At 46.5% G+C, this 15054-nt stretch overlaps 1 protein-coding gene across 1 annotated transcript; it reads right to left on the bottom strand.

The window, feature by feature from the left end:
- Nucleotides 1-8397: 8397 nt before the first annotated feature.
- Nucleotides 8398-14767, bottom strand: LOC123952480 (protein FAM205A-like). The gene is made up of 4 exons (XM_046021715.1): nucleotides 14624-14767; nucleotides 13947-13986; nucleotides 13357-13417; nucleotides 8398-12169 (listed from the first exon to the last, which is right to left on the bottom strand). The coding sequence occupies exons 1-4, from the start codon at nucleotides 14765-14767 to the stop codon at nucleotides 8398-8400; spliced, it is 4017 nt and encodes a 1338-aa protein (XP_045877671.1).
- Nucleotides 14768-15054: the final 287 nt, after the last annotated feature.

Below are 15054 nucleotides of genomic sequence, written 5' to 3'. Positions count from 1 at the left end.
AGAGATCTCCCTCTGGCCCCTTCCCAGGCTCCCTTTCTCTCCTCATGCTCTCATCCAGACCAAGTATTCAGGGTCCTGGCCTCACTATCTCTGGGGACAGGAATGAACATTCCTCTGCAGGCCCTGCCAGAGCCACAGGGATCTGGTCTTCTGTGTCCCCCAGTACCTTCCATGCCTGCATCATCTCTGCACCTGAAGCCCAGGCTGTCTTCTCTTCTTTCCTCTTCCTATGTTGGACAGACGCAGTAACCACTCTTGTTCCTTGTTCTGTGACAGCCCTGGCCTCTGCCATGGGCCCCTGACCCAGGTGGAACATTAGGCTTTGGATGGCTGGGAAGGAGAAGCAGCCCAGGCCCCACTCACATGGTGCAGAAAGTAGCATCTGTGGGGTTTACTCCTGTTCTCATTCTGTGTTCACTGTTCTCCCTGCATGGGCTGTGGTAAGCAGGTACAAAAATGAAGCAGTCATGGTCTCTATCTTCTAGGACTCAATGTTTGACACGAGAAGTGATTTTGTGGAGAAGCCACTTTCCTCCACTGGAGGTAGTCAGTTGCCTGACATTCTCTCCATAGAATTCTTAGGTGTCCTCTGCAGAGGTCGAGAAGGGCTCCAGAAGGTCCGAACCTCTCAACATGGCATGTTACTTGCGAGGGCCAGAGGTGTACTCCAGAGTTCCCAAGCAATCACTGATATATTCCTAGCACGTGCCACCAATTCTGGAGGTGTAAATGCTTGAGTTTCTATCCTCCATGAGGCCTATTATTCTGATTTTACCTCTGTTGAGACTAGGGAAAGCTGGAGGGTGGGGGCTGTGCTAGGGTAATGGGATGGGGTGAACAAGGCTTCATCTCTCAACAACATCCTGTGTGAATCACAGGCTCTGACCCTATCTTCTCTCAGCTCTTGGCTTTGCTGAAAACAGAATCCCAAAGGTGTTTGTTCCAGCTCATCTTTATGCCTTTGACCCTTTGTTGTAGGACTTTGGTCAGCACTATGAACTCACACTGTTCTGGGACAGGTAGAAGCCTGAGGGGACCATGGGAAGGACCCATTCCACCTAAGTCAGGATGTGTGCACATTAACCTTGGCTTCCCACATGATGCTGCTGTGACCTTTCTGGGTCATTCCCTTCATGCTGGGCCCCCCCTCTTATCTCCTTGCTCTGTGGCTTTCTGCCCAACTGCCACCTGACAGGGAGGTTGTGCCTGTCACAAGATCTCCTTTGATATTTGGGGATGCTCTAGGAAAACACCTGAGGGTGTTGGCTCAACAGGCCTGGATCTTGTATCTTTTCATCTTGGGGGCCATAGCAGGGGCTGGGCCCTCATCTAATAGGCACAGAGTCACCATTCAGAGGAGGGACACATTCATGCTTCTTCAGATTTTGGTTTTTCTGCATCCTGCTAGCAGTGGACACATTGTGGTAAGTACTGGGGTCCTATTCTGGAAGGGAGTCCTGCCACCACCTCTTGGTTTGATGGGATGTTGGATTTCATAAGGAGCCTACAGCACTTCATGCACTTCCTGTAGCTCTTGGCTCTTATGTGGTAGGTCAGAAGTGGGAATGCAGAGGTTTCACCTTCTGAGAAATGTGAGGTATCCAAATCAGAGGTCCATCCCATCCACTCAGGACAATATTTTTTTTAAAGATTTTATTTATTTATTTGACAGACAGATCACAAGTAGGCAGAGGCGCAGGCAGAGAGAAGAAGGGAAGCAGGCTCCCTGCTGAGCAGAGAGCCAGATGTGGGGCTCGATCCCAGGACCCTGGGATCATGACCTCAGTTGAAAGCAGAGGCTTTAACCCACTGAGCCACCCAGGTGCCCCAGGACAATATTTTTTTTTCTGCCTTCCAGTTCTGTCCTCCCACCCCTAAACATCCCTAATCTCTGAACATTAGGATGCTATACCTGCCCTCTTTGTCTCTAACTTAATGCACTAGGCTCCACACATCTAAAACTTCTCTGAATCTTTCCCTCTCATCTGAGAGCATCTTTATACACACAATCAGCAGTGGAAACACCTTTTTATGCCCACCTGGTCTCTCTGTTGGACACCTACTCCATAGACTCTAATGGTAATTTGCCATGGTAACTTCCAGAATCCATCTCTACCTCCAGCTTTTGGTTTTGATTCTCCATACCCCTCTCTCCATCCCCAGCCATGGTCTCTTCCTTGCTCTTTCCTTATCCTTTTGGGCCTTTGCTTACATGTTGTAACATGTGAGGGAATCTTCCTCCCTCCCTCTCTCCCTTCTTTCTTTTCCTTCCTTCCTTCCTACCCTCTTCCTTCCTCTCTCTTTCTAGATTTTATTTGAGAGCATGGGAGACATACACAGTGCATAAGCTGGGGTGAGGGGCAGAGGGAGAGGGAGAAGCAGGCTCCCTGTGGAGCAGGGAGGCTGAAGCTGGGCTTGATCTCAGGACTCTGGGATCATGACCTGAACTGAAGGCAGATGCATAATCGACTGAGCCACCCAGGCACAACACATGAGGGAATTTTCCTTGTGGTCCTTTTAGACAAGGTCATCTTTAAGACATGTGCATTTGGTCCTATCCCCTACATCTACACTGCCTCATTACTCCAGCAGTTCTTTTCTTGCTCTCCCTTATCAACCTATCCCTCCTGATTGCATCATTTCAGTAAACATCCATCACGTTACATCTCTCATTTTTTCCCCCTGTTTTCCATAATGGCTGCACCCACTTAAATTCCCACCAATAGTACACAAATGTTTACTTTTCTCTACATCCTCACCAACGTTCATCTCTTGTCTTCTTGAGTATAGCCATTGTACCAGGTGTGAGATGACATCTCATTGTGGTTTTGATTTGTATTTCCCTAATTATTAGTGATGTTGAACATCTCCTCATGTACCTGTTTGACATTCAAATGTCTTGTTTGGAAAAATAGTCTAATTAGTTCCTCTGCCCATTTTTATTTTATTTTAATCTATTTAAGTTTTTATTTCAATTTCAGTTAGCTAACATTCAGTATAATATTAGTTTCAGGTATGCAATATAGTGATTCAGCACTTCCATACAACACCCAGTGCTCATCACAAGTCTACTCCTTAATCCCCATCACCTGTTTAATCCATCCCCTCCCACCTCCCCTCTGGTAACTATCACTTTATTCTTTATAGTTAAGAGACTGTTTCTTAGGGGAGCCCTCCTACCCTGTAGGTAGGAATGCGAACTGGTGCAGCCACTCTGGAAAGCAGTGTGGAGGTTCCTCAAAAAGTTGAAAATAGAGCTACCCTACAACTCAGCAATTGCACTACTGGGTATTTACCCCAAAGATACAATTGTAGTAATCCAAAGGGGCATGTGCACCCCAGTGTTTATAGTAACAATGTCCACAATAGCCAAACTATGGAAAGAGCCTAGATGTCCATCAACAGATGAATGGATAAAGAAGATGTATGTATACACAGTGGGATATTATGCAGCCATCAAAAATTTGAAATCTTGCCATTTGCAGTGATGTGGATGGTGCTAGAGGGTATTATGTTAAATGAAACAAGTCAATCAGAGAAAGACAATTATAGGAGCTCAGTGATATGTGGAATTTCATACAGGGAAAGAGGAAAAAGTGAAACAAGACAAAACCAGAGGAGGAGACAAACCATAAGAGACTCTTAATCTCAGGAAACAGACTGAGGGTTGCTGGAATAGAGGGGTGTGGGAGGGATGGTGTGGCTAGGTGATGGACACTGGGGAGGGTATGTGCTATGGTAAACATTGTGGATTGTATAAGAATCACAGACCTGGATGCTTGAAACAAAAATACATTATATGTTAATTTAAAAAGTAAGAGTCTGTTTCTTGGTTTGCCCCTCTGTCTCTTTTTTCCTTTTGCTTATTTGTTTTGTCTCTTACATTTCAGAAATGAGTGAAATCACATGGTGTTTTTCTTTAAATTTCCTTTGCATAATATTTTCTAGTTCCATATATTCTATATCTTCTTTATCCATTTGTCAGTTGATGGACACTTGAGCAGTTTCCATAATTTGGCTATTAAATCAGACTTGTTGTCACTGATGTCATGAACCTCCCCCTCCACCTTTTTAAGATTTATTTGTGTGAGAGAGAGAGCTCGGCAGGGAAAGGAGCAGAGGGAGAGGGAGAGGAAGCAGACTCCCCACTGAATGTGGAGCCCCATGTGAAAACTCCTAATACCAAGTCCCCGAGATCATGACCTGAGCCAAAGTCAAGACGCTTAAACGACTGAGACACACAGGCATCCCTGATGTCACTTACCTTTCGAAAAAGTTGTCTCTGGGTTCCTCTTCCTTCTACTGCTATTTCCTCATTTTTCTGCACTTCTATGAAACAAACTTCCTTGAAAGAATGACTACACTTGCTATCACCAGTTATTCTGCTTCCATTCTTTCTTGAATACATTCCAGTCATGCTTTAATGTCCACCATTCACCAAACTGTTTTCAAGGCCATAAGTGATCTGTGTTGCTGAATCTAATGGTCAATTCTGAGTCCTCATTTTATTTGGACCACTCACAACTTTTGACACAGTTGCTCATATCTCCTTGCAATACTTTTCTCCTCTTGGCTTATGATATACCACACTCTTCTGCTTTTCCTTCCTTCCTGGCTATAGCTTCTCAGTCTCCTCTCTTATTATATCCCTTTTTTCCCCTCCAATTTCTTATGTTAGAATATTCCAAAGCTCAGTCCTTAAGAGTTTTTCCTTAATTTCACTCATTCCTTTGGTGATCTTATCTAGTCTCATGGTTTCATGTACATCAAGCAGTCAGTCAATCCAATCAGTCATCTCTCTCTGAGGACCATCAGGTTTTTGTGCTTATTTTTTAATTTTTAATTTTTATTAAGACTTTATTTGAAAGACAGCACAAGCAGGGGGAACTGCAGGGGGAAAGGGAGAAGCAGGCTCCCCACTGAGCAGGGAGCCTAATGTGGGACTCGATCCCTGGACCCTGGGATCATGAACTGAGCCAAAGGCAGATGCTTAAACAACTGAGCCACCCAGGCACTTCTGTATATGTTGATTAGACAGTTTGGAGGCATGAGACTACCCCCTAGAGTAATGATCTCCTTGGAGGCAAGACCTTGTGTCTTGGTGATTATTTTGTCTGGCATAGCTCCTGGCACATATTAAGTACACAAATATTTTGTCAAATGCAAGATACCTCTCAAGGTCATTTTTATTGTGATCCTTTTATGTTACCCTAGGGTTCTCCTCATCAATTGAGTACTTACTCCTGTGGCAGGACCTCATAGACCATAGTACTCATCACACTGATGTAATAATTTATCTGCTTCTTCAGGCCAGACTTTAGAGTCAAGTCTATTAAGGTATTACCATACGCCAGCCCCTATCCTAAGCCCTGGGGATATGAGATATTACTGTAATTTTTTAGGAAAGAAAGGATATGAAACTGAACTCTAAGCAGAGACAGTAAAAAGGGAGAAAAGGGGAAATCTGAGAGATATCAAAGTTAGAACCCAGTGACTGACTTGATGTATGGTCCAAGCATATAAAGTGGATGCATAGTGATACCATTCCATGACATTAGAAAGCAGTTTGGTGGGGTAGAAGATCTTTTAGAAACTTTGAATTAATCTGCATTGTGTTTGGAGCAAGATGGAGCTTCTTCCTATCTATTGGCTGGCTATACAGTTGGAGCTCAGAGGAAAGACTAGAACAACAAAGTGACTTTGGGAATCACCAGTATATTAACAGTAATTGAGGTTTGGGATATGGATATACAGTTGTCCCCCTTTCCAGATAAAGAAATTGGGGCTCAGAGACTTGCCAAATGTCAGAGTTAGGATTCTAACTCTGATTTTTTTCACATTCCATTCTTGTGACTTTGACCTTAAAATCTTCATCCTCTCCAAGGGTCACACATTTGGCATGAAAATTGTAAAAACACATGCTCAAGGATTTTGTAATGTTTTCCTTGTGTTGTTGTTTTGCTGCCCTTTATTCATGCTTATCATCTTTCTCTGAAGTCATTCTCGGGTCATTTTAGTCAGAAGTCTCCTTCTGAAGGTGACCTAAATATTTTTTAAAAGATTTTATTTGAAAGACAGAGATCACAAGTAGGCAGAGAGGCAGGCAGAGATAGGAAGGGAAGCAGGCTCCCTGCTGAGCAGAGAGCCCAATGCGATGTGATGCGGGGCTCAATGCATGGCTGGATCCCAGGACCCTGGATCATGACCTGAGCTGAAGGCATAGGCTTTAACCCACTGAGCCACCCAGGCCTCCCATGGTGACCCAAATCTTTTATTCATACTTAACCTTATATTGAGTAGAATAAGCACAACTTTCAGGTATGCTGTTCCGCTGTAGCCTCTTTAAGGGCCAGGATTCCAGTCTTCCTTCCAAGGACACCATGCCTGCCCCAACCCAGTTAATGGGAGAAGGTAGGACAGGTCCAATCACACCTCCTTGGGAGGTCAGAGAATATGAGTCTGATGGCCACCGTTAAGAGATTCACTTTGGTTGGTAGTGCTGGGGGTGAAGGTGGGAGAGTAGGTTGACTGAAGCAGAAGTGGGAAAGAGTTCTAATATTGCCTTAGTATGACAAGCTATTGGAGAGTCCTCATAAAATAGGGACTTCATTTAGTCTATGTGTGAGGGAGTGTATAGACAAGATATGGTCAGATCTCAGCTTGCCTCTCAGTCTTCCTCTTGGGTTTCTCCATTACATTCCAGGGGTTTCAGAGAACTTCATGTCATCTTTCCATTAATGATAAACAGATATTACTATGAAATAGCCAACTATTGCACATTCCAGAAAAATTGAAGGGACCACAGTCCCTGTTCAGTTCTGAGCAGCTTATCTGCTTTGGAGCCTCATGTGTGGCATTAAATTCTGGATCCCTATCCATTTTCCATGACTTTTAATGGAACAGCACACTACAAAAGCCTAAAGGGTTGTTTTTTTTGTTTGTTTCTGTTTTGTTTGTTTTGAGAGTCAAAGTGAATGGTTCTGGTGTTTTCTGAAATATAGGGGGATATAAGAAATGGGGAAAGATGACAGGGATCGAAGGCGGGAGTGGTCAGACTAAGTGGTGCTATCTTTGGCTGGGGAGAGAAGAGTCATCCTCTGAGGGTAAGATACCAGGCAGATCCTGGGAGAGGATACAGCTGATTTCAACACCATACAACATGCATGAACACATAAAAATGAACATATATACACTTATATGTGTGTGTGTTTTCAGGAAGGCAAGACTGGTGGAAAGAAGGGAAGTAGAGAAGGATCGCAGTTGTAGGTGGTATACAAATAAGTCATAGCGCGAGCACAAGACTGGATGTGTTTGGAAAACCACTCGTGTTTATAGTTCTTTCCCAGCAGCTTCAATAGTCAGCCACTCTTAATCACACTAAAGACAAATAGAATGAAAAGCTCAGATTTACTCACCTACTTCCCCCCCAAACACTTGAACCTTGGGTTGGCTTTCTGGCTCCAGGCTCTTTTGAGTGCAAAGTAAATTGGCTTTGCTTCCTTGTCATACCCTGGTCAGGAACAGTCAGCCTCTGTCCCAGGTACTCAGACCTCCCATCTACATGCTCCCCTTCCCCGATTCTCTCCCTGCCTGCCCTTGGGAGTGGGGGACAAGTCCCTTTTCATGACCTACTCTGATCTCCATTCCAAGAGTCCATGCAGCTGGCAGGCAGTGGGCAGGATATAGACAAGAGAGTTACAGCAGCTTCCCAGATGAGCTCTGCAGAAAGATCTTGCCAATAACCAACAGGGAGCAGAGGAGGGGAGATTCTATCATTTGCTTTTGACATCCTGTCATGTTAGCTACATACTTTTGATAAACACAACATACCTCCTCAAGGTTGGAGCACTATGGCACTCCTCTAAAAACCTCCCCTGCAGACTGTGGGCCTCTATGGAAGTCATGAGTGATTCTGCCTGTGGGATTCCTGGCCAATCCTCCTCGTCACTACTATCCTCATGTCCACATTGCTCCTCTGGGCCTAAAGACACCAATGGGAAGCCATGATAGAATTCAAGCCTGACCTTTATTTACCTTGCCTTCCTTCTCTGCTCAAGCCCCTTTATCCACAGTCCAGGGTGGGCCGGGAGGAGTTGTGTGGAAAGCTGACCCAGCTTAAGTGTGGGTTAAAGTTCCTTCTCTAGATGGGAAGGACACTTTAGCATCCCCTCATGCCTTCCCTTAACACACCACAGTGGAGAGAAGGAGGAGACAGACAGTGCTTTGCTTAGAGACATAGAGTGTATTTTGGGTGGCACTCTGCCCCCCCTGCACCATAAATGAAAATGACAGTAGCAATCCTCTTCAAGGGACACAGATGAGAGCCTACAATGACTTTTGATTATGTTGGGTCTTCTTAAGCAGACCAAACTTTCCCTCTGAGGTGGAAGGTGAGATCTAGGGTACATTCCCTGGTTGGTTGGCACAAGCCACTCGAGGACAGTGCCGAGGGCAGTGGCGGGGGTGGCCCAGGACTGAGGCAGAATGGAGTTGGTGAGAGCGGGAGCGGTGCCGGAGCTTACTGTCTGGGGAATGGGGACCATCCAAGAAGGCCGAGCCCACCTGCTTCTCAGTGGGGGAAGATTGGACCTTAGAGTCCCCTCTTGTCCTCTCTGTCTTGGTTCGCCCCATGGAACTTTTGGTTGGAGCCAGGCCCTTTTCTGCATTTTCTTTTCTGGTGTTGGCCACTTTCCCAGCTGTAGAGAACATGGATTCCTCAAGCACTTTGCCTTTTGCCTTGGAGTTAAAACACTGCAGAAAGGATTTCATCTTACTTCTCAAGCCTGATTCTGGAAGGCTGGGCCTCTTGTGAGTGTGGACTGGCATCACCTGTCCCTGCAAAACCTGACCTTTCAAAGTTTGGCCCTGTAAAGCCTTACCCTGAATGAGTTGGCCCAGGAAAAGCTGGCTCTGTGATGCCTGGGGCACCACAGGCTGGGCATTCTTAGGAATCCTTGCTGGTTTGAGGAATACATTAAGCTTGGTTTGACTGCTGTGCAGGTCATTCTTCTCAGATACCTTCACCCCAGGGATTCCTGGAGGTGGCTCTGGAAGCTTAATCTGAGGGTGATGTCCAGTACTGTGTTCACAGGGAGCATCAAGATGAAAGCTACGGCTCCGTCGCCAGGGGCTGTGAGGTGTCCTGTTCAGAAGCATCCTTTTTGGCCTCTGGGCTTCATCAGGGTGGCTTATGTCTCTTGTGGAGGAGTGTGCAAACCCTGCATCCCCTTCTCCATGGTCCCCTGCCAATTTGGGTTTCCGTGGGTCCTCTCTCTTTTCTGCCAGCATGGGGGCTTGGGCTGAGTCCTTGCTGGGGCCGGGGCTTTGGGACTCAGGACTCCAGGGCTCCTCCAGGCTGGGGCTGTTCACATTGGCCTCCAACTGAACACAAAGCACCTGGGCCTCTGTCATGTCCCCACTGGGTTGTGATATCTTAGAGGTCCAGTGGGCAGAACCATGAGATACTGCTCTTGAACTAGGTTGCTTCTGGTTCTGCTGCACCGCCTTTAACTCGAGGGCCAGCTGTTCTTTAAGGTGGAGCCATTCTGGATCTGGGACACGAGGAGTGTTTGGTGGGGTGGGGAGATCCTGGAGCAATGTTTTTCCTAGGTTCTCTAGACTTTCTAGAGAATCCTGTGTGGATGTGTTGTCTGAGGTTGCTACAGTTTGTTCTCTGGACAGCCTTGCCTTTATGGGAATTCCCAGTTGTATCTCTAGGATCTTCTTTCTTAGATGGAAATTTAGTTTGGCTAAGATGGGTTTCTTGAGTGTGTAGGGCCCAGAGGCCTCTGCCTGGCTTTCTAAAGGCACCATCTTGATCATTTCTTCCACCGACTCTTCAACCTGGAGCTCATCTTCAATGTCTGCACAAGTCTCGTTGGCATCTTGAAAGCTTGGCCCAGGACCCAGAGACTGCTCTTCAGATGAGATCATCTGAGTCAGAGGTTCAGTTGGGAATTCACCAGGTCCAGGCACCATTCCTGTGATTACAGCTTGGGTAGAGATTGCCGGTGCCATGGCCCTAGAGAGAGCCACATAATAAAGAGCTGGCAACCCTGACAAGAAGGCCAGGTACTTGTGCCGCAATGTTGTCTCCAGTTTCTCAATGGCTCCTTCGGACAGGGCTTGGGGAAGCTTAGGGTGTTCAGTGACAGCATCTGGTGGGGCTTGTTGCTGTTGGTCAACGGCCGCTGGTATCCAGGGCATAGCTTTCTGCTGTAGGGCAGGGTCAGTTGCTGCCTGTAGCTCCAAGGGCTTGTTTTCTGGGATGCAAGTGAAGGGAGCCACTTGCAGGCCCCCAGGAATTATGAACTGCCAAGAGCTATATACACGAGCAGGGACCTTGCCCTGGTGAATCTGCCCACATTTGGAGTTGATGTGGCTCTGCAATATTGCCTTGGCCTGGTCAAACAAGTGTGGCATGGGAATTGACACTGGGTCTGTGATGGGTGAGAATGGGTCACTGGCCTCAGTGACCTCTACGGCTGTAGGTTGGGGATCATGCACGTTGGCTAGGGCTGTGCCGCTCCAGGACAGAGTTGACTGATCAGTGGGGGACAGAAGTAACTGGATGGATTCCTGGATCTTTTGGGGCAGGCCCCAGCGATGGTGAATCAACTGCCGCTGGAGGTGGAATTCTAGTAGCCTCCGGGCATGCTCTGGGAAGAAGACTAGTTCCCTAGTGAAGACTGTGATGGGCTTCACTGGCCAGGAAGTTTTCACTGTCTCAGGAGACTGGGCTTTGCCACATGGCCTATAGTTCATGGGGTTCTGGGTGTGCTGAGGTCTCTGGAAAACAGCTGGCAAGCCCCACTGACGCTGGAGCTGCCTCTGCAGTAGGTGCCACTCCAAGGCATCACACTCGGCCAGGCTCAGAAATGGGACACTTATTTGAGGTTGTTGGTAGTCAGATGGAATGACCCAGTTTGGGGAGGTTGGGGAAGAGGGTGTGGTTGACTGGGGTGGAGTTTTAGATATCAGAGGGAGAATGGAGAGTTCCTTGAAGAGAAAAGGATCCTTCAAGGGATGCTTGGACATGCTCCCATTCATGGAGAAACTTTGAGAGCCTAAGAAGGTGTTAACCAATGACTCACTGTGCAGGGAAGGGAGTCCACAGAATAGCTGGCTATATTTCTGCTGCAGATGGCCCACTGAGTCATGATCCTGGTACCCAGGAAGTGCATAGAGACCACTTGAGTCTTCAAGGCCTGGAGAGTGCAACGCCACAGCCATATGGTTTGGGATTTGCTCGTGGTGGTGTCTTTGTTCTGGATCCATAATGGACCATTCAGAAACCCAGAAGGCCTGGGTAGGCTGGCTGGCCATACAAGAAGCCCAGGTCTGGTAGGAATAGGTCCCCAGTTTTTCAATAGAGAACTTAGAATTGTTCTTCTGGATGAAAGAAACTGGTTGGTTGTTTACAGGTTGGTAACACAATGGCGGATTTGGCATAAGCTGCCTCAGGGACTCCTCTACACGTCTGGGTAGCCCCCACCTCTGGAAATGCATCCATTTTTTCACATGTACCTCAAGAAGCCTCAGTACTTCAGGACTGAGGAATGGCAGGTGAGCAGGAAGGACAGTAACCACATGCAAGGCCATAGGGTGTGTCAGGGTAGTGATTTCTTGGTTCAGGGTCTGCAGAGACACCTGGGAATTCAAGGGTTGTGGTCCTTGATTTCCACAGTCAAGGATGTGGCTACTCTGCACCATCTCCTGCTGGTTCACTAGAATCCTGGGCTCCTCAAGTCTTGAACAACATAAAGTCTCTGGGCCTGTGGGCACCTCCTGTATTTGAAATCCCTGCCCCAGCTGGAGGTGTTCAGCCCAGCAATCATGGATCTTGACTGTACCAGCTGACTGGACAGTCGACTGTGTTAAGGATTTCTGATCCACTAACTGCAACACTGGGGGGGTTGTAGATCGAAGTGCAAGTGCTTTGGAGTGTAGGGAATGTTGCTGCAGACTCTGGTCAAAAGACACAGTAGACATAGACAAAATCTCTAGGCAAGAGGAACCCTGCAATGGTCCTGATGAAGGGGGAGAGATCAGGGTATTCTCACCCGCCAACAGCTGCTGAATCTCCAGAGCCATGGCATTGCAGATTTCGCAGCAGGTATCTGCACACAGGACCCGCCTCACACTTCCCTCCTGAGGAAGCCAGCCCTGGCTGGGAAGGGAATATGGCAACAGTTAGTTACTGATGGAGTGACACCTGCCTCTTTGTTTGTCGGTTTGGCTTGGTTTGCTTTTTAAAATAGGCTCCACACCTAGCATGGAGCCCAGAGCAGGGCTTGAACTCAGAACCCCGAGATTAATACCCAAGCTGAGATCAAGAGTGGGACGCTTAACCAACTAAGACACCTAGGCACCCCAACACCTGCCTCTTTGAATATGCGTGGCCTGGAGATTTGGTCCACCCTCCCCTAGTCCTGGGAGCCTTGGGGCTATACCCCCAGGGTGTTTATCCACCCCCTTTTCCTCCTAGGAAAATGCCATTGTCAGGTTATGTTGGGCTGGGCTGGGCTAAGGGTCTGGAGCTTGTTGGGCAAGGTCTCAGACAATCCATGGGAATGCAGGGCCATGAGAGACTAGGAGGTGGGGTACATTCTCTGTTGATCTATGTTAAGAAGCTGAACCAGGAAAAAGGAACAAGGCAGAAGCAGGGAGCCAATGGTTAGTTGATGGGGCATCACCAGAAACATTACCAGGGAGAACAGGGAGTCAGACTCTTCTGGGATTAAGAAGGCCACAGCCTGGCATTCATATTCCTAAGCTGCGGAAAATGAGGTCTTTGTGGGAACTCTGCATTCTGGGGATTAGGAAGTGTCCTAGCTCCTATACATAGCATCTCTTGAGAGCCAATCCCATTCCTAGAGATTTTAAGAGGATGACAGGCTCCTTTCTGAGGGCTGTCCCAGGAGTTGGCCTCCCTGAAGACAAAACCATGGAGGTACTATCAGCAGGTTCCAGGGGTCTGTCCTTGAATAGTTGTAACTATAAAGGGAATATGACATGGTCATTTATTTGTGCATGCATTTATCTATTCTCTTGACTGGATAACTTGTCTGTGGCTGAGTGCAAACTTATGTGGCGTCTTCAGTGAATTACATAGTAGTGAAATCCTGAATTTCAGGACCACTGTGAACCTAGCCCAGAGCAGAACTGGGAGACTCCTCCTTCCTGAGACACCTGATCCCCCTCTGCCCTGGTAACCCTCTCAACCAGTCTTCACCATCCACTGTGTCTGACTCCCTCCCAGACATTATCCCTCTTCTCCTCCCTGCCCCAGGCCAAGCAGAGAAATCATCACAGGCCAGGCTGAGAGTTTGGAGACTACAAAGAAGAAGTGATCACCTTTTCATGACAGAGAGCAGCTCCCATGGCTTCTCAGCTTCTTCCTGGTAAAATCTCCTAGCTGAAAAACCAGGACAGTGTTACAGAAATGAGAGGATGCAGGGATATCCTATAGGAAGCTGAAGGCCTTGAGTAAGAGGAGGTTGAAAACCCCAAGAGTCAATGCTCTAAGGCACGTCTGTGTACAACTTAACCCATTGCAACATGCTGTCCTGGACCCAATTTCATTTGATCATCACAACTACACTGTGAGTGAGGCAGGATCATGAGACGCCCATTTCCTGGACCATGGACTGAGACATGAAGTGACTTCCACAGGGTGATAAAACTATTAAAAAAAAAAAAAAAAGGCTTCTGTCCTACTTCCTCATTCTTCATTCCCAGGGGCAGGTATAAGGTAGAGAATTTTGGGACATTCCCAGGCTGATTTCCCACCCAAGAAAGTCTTCTGGGGGAATTTGTCAGCTGGGGCAATAGGAGCCTTCAGTGGTTAGAGCACCTGGCTACTTGTTCCAGGGGTCATAGAGGGACAGGAGTTAGGGGAATATTGTCCATAGTGAGGGGAGTCAGAACAGAGACTGAGACCTTACCTCTTGTTGCTGCATCTCTTATCTTGACTTTTTGGTGACGCTTAAAGACAAAATGTTAGAGTATGAAGCTGGGACACCATTTTTTTCATGTTTAAAACCTGAAAAAGCTAATACACTTTTCCTAATCCCTTTCTATGTGTCTATATTTTATTTACTTTCCTAACTTTTCTTTCCATACCCATTTCTTTTCACCTCAAAGTTTCCCTTATCTGCTTGTTTTTAATTTATTTTAAGGCTTTTCCATACTCAATACCTCTCATTTATTTTCCAGGAGAAGTTATGCATGAAGTTTATGATGAAGCGAGAGAAAAAGTGGAACAGATTAAAGGGTGTGTAGGTGTAATAGCCAAAGAATTTCTGTTAACAAATGCCTATAGAAACCACCAACCAGAAAAATTCCGCTTATTGGGTGGTAGTCTGAGATTCAGGATGTAGATTCCATTTCATCTAGGTCCCAACCCAAACCAGATTGAAAGGTTCTTTATTTTTCCAACTAATTTACACTGTAGGGTGGCCTGGAAAGGAATTATTTCTAACCTCTGAGAAGTAACATATAAGAGTTATTGAATGCCTGATGTAAAAATTAGGGGGTTATGATAAAAGGAGAGACTCTGAGATCTTAAAAGCTTCTTATCTAAAGCGTAATTAGTTTACTCATGGTCATAATATTTCCCTACCTGGCAGCAGATCCTTTTAGGTTCCAATCTTATTCCACAGTAACTCCTTGTTACTTGCCAGATAATTAGAAGAATAATGAAGATGAAGCCATAGGTATATAAGGGATACTTGAAATCCCACAGAACAACATTATGGCTCAACATGGTCTAAACCTCATTAGCATGAGGAGACCAACCATCCCTATATCTAAACATTCAGTGTCCTGGTGCCTTATGACTTCCAGTGCTATGCTTTGTCATCTCCGCCTCATAGATGATGGAACCAGGTCACCAGACTGCATCACAAAGCCCTACTGTTTCACAAGGCAGGTACAGTGTCAAAGACTTTTATCTGTCTTAGGGAAGCTTATATGGTGACTTAATCTGTAGATGGTATCCAGTTGACTGTAAGGGCTACAGAGCCTGGGACTAAAGGTGTCTACTTATAGGCA

This window comes from Meles meles, chromosome 11 (assembly GCF_922984935.1).
Source record: "Meles meles chromosome 11, mMelMel3.1 paternal haplotype, whole genome shotgun sequence".
NCBI classification, from domain to species: domain Eukaryota; kingdom Metazoa; phylum Chordata; class Mammalia; order Carnivora; family Mustelidae; genus Meles; species Meles meles.
Note: the sequence above shows the minus strand (reverse complement) of the source record. Positions and strands in the feature narration are given on the sequence as shown.